The sequence below is a fragment of the Seriola lalandi genome, unplaced genomic scaffold, assembly GCF_002814215.2.
Source record: "Seriola lalandi dorsalis isolate HSWRI2012SDOR001 ecotype SW California unplaced genomic scaffold, Sedor1 jcf7180002054873, whole genome shotgun sequence".
Taxonomy (NCBI): domain Eukaryota; kingdom Metazoa; phylum Chordata; class Actinopteri; order Carangiformes; family Carangidae; genus Seriola; species Seriola lalandi.
In genome coordinates this window covers 987752-994706 of record NW_019525426.1, presented here as the reverse complement: position 1 = coordinate 994706, position 6955 = coordinate 987752, and the positions used below count along the sequence as shown (strand labels likewise).

Below are 6955 nucleotides of genomic sequence, written 5' to 3'. Positions count from 1 at the left end.
CTCAGAGGTTGGCTGACCTGCAGATAACACATGGCAAGAAACAGATAGGTTTGATATGTGAACATGCCCACACTTGTGCTCAGAGAAAGGGACACCACCGGCAGAGCTGCCGCAGACTGAGCCGGTCAGTACGGTTACTCCAGACACCTAAAAAGCAACACACATCAGAGAGAATTCCAGCAATGCACTTAAGCCTTCTTCATTTCCCATGTCTAGACGCTGCAAGTCTTAAGTCTAGCTGTTACTCAGCTTTAAAGTGAAAGTGAAGCCACTACACCAAGGTGAAGTAACATTTTTACAACAGGACTAGAGAAAAAAACTGCGGTAACATGCTCATAAATACAAAAGAGCCTTTCTATATATTACTCGTATGTATTTAGGAAGCCTAACTGTCTGCATTTCTGGGAGACAGACACGGTGTGCAATTTGCAAAGGCTAATTTGTTTTAAACAGCATATGGAAAAACTCCGCCTCCACAAGGACCCACTCTTTTGTCTGCCGTGTTAGAAAAACATGCTCAGCCATGCACCACTACACAAACCATTTCTGGAGATTTTTTGGAGGACTTGTAAAAGCCTCTCTACTCGCGCCCTACCCGGAGATGTTTCGTTCCCTCTGCACCGCTACTGCTGTCAATCTGCATTTCAGAATCAAAACACAGGCTGGGAATTGAACAAATTATTTTGCTGTTGGCAAAAAAAAAAAAAAAAAAAAAAAAAAAAAAAAAAAAAAAAAAAAAAAAAAAAAAAAAAAAGGAAAGTAAAAATGACTAAAAGATCCAATCTGACAAAGCAGAAGTGAAGGCTACATGAACAATATGACCACATCAGAATCATTTCACCTGCCTGTCTGCGAGAAGTCATCCCTTGTCAATTTCTGCATGTTATAAGATAAACTAGTGAGGATGGGTTTTGTGCAGTTCTCTCTGCAAGCTATAAAATAACATGAATATCAACATGGAGATAACAGTCTCTGTGCTCCAGGCATTTAAAGCACAAATTTGTGGCCCTCTAGTTTACTGGGTGTAATTGAGTATTCTTGTCTGTGACTGTCTTTTCGACTCAGGCAATTTAGCATGCCAGTATGTTGCAATAAAAATGACCCAATTAATTTGATTAGGAAGCTAAGGTTCAAGATACAGAGTGCGAAAACATGAGTCGAATGGTGAAGAGTGTGAGGGGATGCTAATGAGGAATAAGTTAATGAGGGAGATGTGTATAAAGGAGTTTGTGTGCATGCATGTTACATTTGGTTTAACAAAAGCTTTGGATGAGGATGAAACAAGCATGAGTTGACTTTATTGTGCCCCAGGTGTTGGCAGGAAAATGATCAAATACGTAGCAGCAGAAACTGAACTAACTGTGGTCTTTATGAATACAAAACAGCAACTTGAGCCATTAAATACTGAAACAAGGCATTTGTACCATGCATTTCATGATTGAGGAAATGCTGTCTGCTGTTGAAGATGGTGAAATATGGTTGAAAACTCCATAGTAAGAGAGTAAGTGGATCTTGTGTTAAGATTTTTTTTAGTTTCATGTAGCTACTTTAGGATAAAACTGATGATACATCGTATACAAAATGTCTTTACACATGTATTTGTAGGTCTAGATTACATTGAAATGAATTCAAATATATACAACTTTTCAAAAGTAAACTCAAATGATTGTTATTCCTACATACAAAGGCACTTATGGTCACATTGTAGATTATTTGAAATGTCTTAGAATTCTTTCAGCCTTTAAAAATACTATTGTGTGGTACAGAAGGAACAGCCAGATCATGAAACCTTTAGGACAGTCACATATTTTTGTTATTTTGGCTCTGTTCTCCATCATACTTGGAGCTCAAAAGAACTGTGAAGAATCTTTACACCTAAATCAGAATAATAGAATACATAGTATCCCAAATTTGGGGGACCAAAATATGTTGGACACTTCTTGCTTGTTTCAGGAGCTTTTGGCCTTCAGTCTGCAGGGAAACACATGACCAGTTAGACAGATGTCAGGTGACTGACTTGGCCAGAAACACTATTCCCAGTAATTGGGATAAATGGTTGCCTTGTCTGTATGTTTTGGATCATACCAGTGTCCTAAAATTGGAGGTGTAAAAAGGTCAATGGGTCCTGTGTCCGCCCACTATGGTTGAGAACAACCCCAAACTGTGTCAAAGCTGAAAGTCAGCGCTTTAACCCTACAGTTATACTTTCATCTCAAATCCAATGTGCTGCAGCCTACACAGAGCCAAAACTACAAAAATAGGATATGTTGCTTTCTGTGATACATTATGATCTTATGTTGGCATTGGCCTACATTAGAGATAGACTAAAAATGTGGGAGATTTAGCACAAATCTGGGCAAAGTGAGTTCAGGCAGGGTCACCCTCCACTCATCCCTGCCTGTCTGACACAGGATACACTCTTTGTAGCCTGCACAGGCGCAGAATATAATTTGTTTTAAAATGGTGACATAATTTCCGAAGTATTTCTGCCTTAGGTATCAATTATCATAATGGTTGTCTTTGCCAATACCACGCACTCCTCTCACATCAAACACACACACACAACGCGGTGCGGTGCACTTGCTCCGTTCCTCTCTGAACCCCCCTTCCCACGATCCGCCCACCATCTCGGGACTGGAGTCACGTGTCTCACCGCCTAGTGTCTCTCTGCGAACCGACACTACCACAAATCAAACTCACCCAGCGAACAGTGAAGAGAGAAAGGAGGATGAGGGACGGTGGGGTGCACACGGACAGAAAGACCCTACGACACCAGCGGGCTGCAATGGAGAACGCTCAGTAGAGGATATCCGCTGTGCTGACACGCGAAATGCTCTCTCTGTTTCCCGCAGAGGAGGGATATGACAAGACATCCGAACAGGACGGGAGATGAGATTCACACTGTTTCGGAGACCCGCTTCATCCTGTGATCTCAAGCTGTCCTCCTGTGAGCCGCGGGCTTCGGGGGTGTACGGGACACGGGGCGCGCAGCTCACAGCCGCTCCAGCTCAACTGTGGGTTGAAGAAATTTGGTTCTTTCTGTCTCTTGTCTTAATCTGCTGGAGCTCCGTGGGTCCCCGAGGGGAAAGGTGGTCTTCAGCATGAGGGCTGTTTCAGCAAACTTGTTCGCTGTGCTCTTCATGTGCGCCCTTGCAAGTGTTTTCTACGTCTGGAGCGCACTGGAGAACCGCTTGGAGCGACACAAACGGAGGTTCTCAGTACCGGGCGGAGGGTCTTTTCACCAAGGTCTCCCAGCGGACCTCTCCGCCAAAACTTTCCGGGCATTGCTCGCTGTCCGAGCGGCACAAAGACCGCACTTGGGGGGCAGACTTGAGGCTCGCAACCTTACCGATCAAACTGTCTCTGCAGGAAGTCGAAATTACCATATGAATGGGGATAACAAGAGGTCAGCGCGCCGGGAGGGCCCGGTCAAGTTAGGTTCCCCGGTGGAGGAGGGGATATTTTGGAGTGAATGGCTCGAAGATCTCTTCCCTGAGGGCTTCACGGAGGAATATGCTCGGGATTGGCGAGAGAGAGCCAGGACATACCGGATAGTGAAGCTGGAGCCTGGATGCGGTAGGATATCCAACCAGCTCGCCACTTTTGCAGACGGGAGCAAAGCGTGTGTGCGTTACGGGATAAACGCGGATCAGGTGCAAGGAGAAACTTTGACATATTACCTTGCCAGTTTACTGGGCATCACAAACCTGCCCCCTCTAATACTGTCACAGCTGAACAGCGACAGTGAACAATGGGCGGCTGTGAGGACGCGGATAGATGGTTTACAGTGGAGTGACCGAGCCGTTGTTTCTCTCACTGAGTGGGTCTCCAACCTGACCGGGGTGGTCACACCTGCGCCACTCAGACAGGAGAGCAGCGGGCTGCATCCTGTGCTTGCAGAGCTCCGGAACAAGACGACGGCGGAGCTGCTGGAGCTTATGCAGTGGACCGACCTGATAATATTCGACTACCTGACTGCAAACTTCGACAGGCTCGTCAGCAATCTGTTCAGCCTGCAGTGGGACTCGCGCGTAATGGAGAGGGACACCAACAACCTCCTCAAAACGCCCCAGGGTGACCTTGTGTTCATAGACAACGAGGCCGGACTCGTACACGGGTTCCGGGTCTTAAACATGTGGGAGAAATATCACAATACGGTGCTAAGCTCCGTGTGTGTGTTCAGAAAAAGGACCACGCAGCGCGTGGCGGAGCTGCACAGGCGCAGAGACTCCAGGAAAAGGCTGCTGGAGCTCTACAGAGACAGCGAGCCTTTGTCTCTGGAATTAGGATTTCTCTCAGAGGAGCACGCTGGTGTTCTCCAGGACAGGATAGACAGATTATACAAACACATTTTGCATTGCAAAGGCAAGTACAGCCAGCTGTGAACGTTCAGCACGCACTGGTGATGGATTTGTTGCCTGCACAGTATAATGAGCTCTGCAAACGCGATTGGCACACCTGTGCCAAACTGATGCGCATTACACAGAACTGTCTTGAATATCCAGCTGAACTACCTCTTGTGAATAGAATGTGTTGCTTACTTTATGAATAAGTAAATTTGACACGTTTATAAGCTCCCTGCACATATTTTCACTGTATGCCTCACAGAGAGGAATGATTAAGGCCAGTTTATCCTGTCTTACTTCACTCCACTGATGCTCACCTGAATAGGAATCGATGTAAAGAGTAGGCTATATTTGTGACTAGGGTGTGGTAATGCAGCCCTTCATGTGTGTGTGTTTGGATTTTTGCCTTGTGTTCAGTAATCCTAATGACAAACTCCTAAGCCTTAACATAAGTTGACTCTTGAATACTGTATTTCTGTTGACATCTGGCTGGCTTTTTATAGAGGATCGTTTGCACAGTACACTGTCATAGCAGCACCTGCACTCTTGTAATTGTGTTTGCATTGCATATTCTGCCTTAAAGTCACAGGTGTATCATGTCCATTGTACATGTTGTAAGTACCTTGTAAATATCGTCTGGCTACCTGTTTTGGATATTTGATGCTCCACTAATTTAATGTGCGTTGTAACATTCCAAAATCTCTTGTTCTTTTTGATAAATACACTGTAATATAATTTAACCGTTGTCAGACTGTGTTTCATATGCAGTTTGTACTAAACTGCCTTATTAGACTGCATCAAATATTTACCTATGTAGGGAGCGCGGGGATTTCTCAGGCCTCTGTACTTGCCCATTACAGTGCTCTCATTGTGCTATAGAAATATCTTGTTCTGGCACACTGTTCCCCAGGAACCATTCTGTCAGCCACAGGCACGATACAACAGGAATCTCTAATCCCCTTTACAATCTCACCCAGAATGATGAACTGAAGGAGACAACTGACATAATTTGACATTCTCCGAAAAGGGTTTTAACTGTTCCCTAGCTATATCAACACTCCATCCTTTTTAGACCAAAACGACAGATTGCAGAATATTTGTCACACTTGTGATATAAACAGTCATTGTGCGGCCAAGGCTGGATGGCTTATTGGCTCAATCTGTTCAGATGAAAAGTAAGGAAAGTCCCTTACTGGATGCTTGAGAGGCTGAATCAGTTAATGAGAGCTATGCTCTCAAGGTAGAGCCCCGTTTACAATTATTTCAAGGTTGAATTAGTAATTGTGAGAGGTATGAAAGAAGAAGTACAGATATATTGTTTTGAGGTCAATTGTATTATTTCGCCTTTTACTGTTTCTCTTAACATCTGTCTTTAGTTTGACCCTTCTGGAAGCATCCTTTCCTTATTAGTTCCACCATGGGACCAGCTCTGTGTCTCATTTCTGGTTCTAGACTTATGAGCACATCAGAAAGAAAGTCAATGATTAAAGTTTTAAGTTTCAAGGCCCAATTCTTTCCAGCCTTTGACTGTCCTGCACCTCACCTGGTTTCTTTTACGACTTTTTTTTCTAAATATATGGCCAATTCCAGGGCACACCACAACTGTTTGTACAGCTCCGTGGAGAAGGATGAGAGAATGAGTGTATCTTGTACAAATAGTGGCTCGATTTGAACTCGCAATTGATTTAACTGATTGCAGCACGTGTGTCGTGATTTGTGCTTCTCCCTGCTAGGTCGCTACATAGTTGCAGATGAGCAGCAGACGTTGAAGCAGGTGTAACTGGAGGCTTTTTCCAGAGTAAGTGCCTGCTGCAGCTGTAATAGGGACTTGGGGATCAATATGTGCACTGGCTGTTGTATAGGGAAAAGCAGGTCATGTTAATGTGCTGGTTGCTGGGTGTAGGGTTAGTATATGAACATGTGTGTTTCAGGGTGGGGGTGGGGGTGGTGGTGGTGGTGGTGGGGGGGGGGTTGCAAAGACTGCACTTGCAGCTGGACATGGTGCTCTAAGCATGTCTGTTAATGCCAAACAAGAGATTTACGACAGGCCGCAGACACCAGGGATTAAACACAATGCTAAACTAAGGTCTGCATGTCTAAACCAGACTCACAACCCTTCCTCCCTTCCTGCCTCACACAATCTCCCTCCCTCTATAATTCACCCACATCTCACCCTTCCTGTCGCGCATCCGTCTCTGCTGTTAACATCACTGTCAACTTCATTTGTTAGCTAAATGGAAAATGAAAGTTTCATTTTCCTAATGAGTTTTTTTGTGGACTCCTTTGCACAAGAGAGCCATTTTTTAACCAGGGACCATGCCAGCTGTAATCACACTAATGGTGGATATCAAAGGGGTTGTTGAATCACCCTTTTAACTGTTTGCATATGTTCCACTCTCACTCTTGCCTGGCTTACTTCAGCTCACAACACATATTCTTTCAAGTCCCCCGTTTTTTTTTCCCCACCCAGAGGCAAGCAAATCTTCATTCACATACCTATGTGACATGGTCTGATGAACGCAGCTTGTCCTAGCTTGTGGCACCAGTGATTCCCTCATACATGCCAGTGTTCTGTGGTTTCTTCAAGATGTGCTCATTTTATGTGTCAG

General features: G+C 44.6%; 2 protein-coding genes across 2 annotated transcripts in view; one reads left to right on the top strand and one right to left on the bottom strand.

The window, feature by feature from the left end:
- The window catches only part of pamr1b (peptidase domain containing associated with muscle regeneration 1b), a 63619-nt gene that overhangs the window by 36262 nt on the left and 20402 nt on the right, over positions 1–6955 (bottom strand). The window lies entirely within an intron of this gene.
- On the top strand, positions 2686–5086 carry fjx1 (four-jointed box kinase 1). The gene has a single exon (XM_023428282.2). It carries the CDS (start codon positions 3102–3104, stop codon positions 4383–4385), a length of 1284 nt encoding a protein of 427 aa, XP_023284050.1. The 5' UTR covers positions 2686–3101; the 3' UTR covers positions 4386–5086.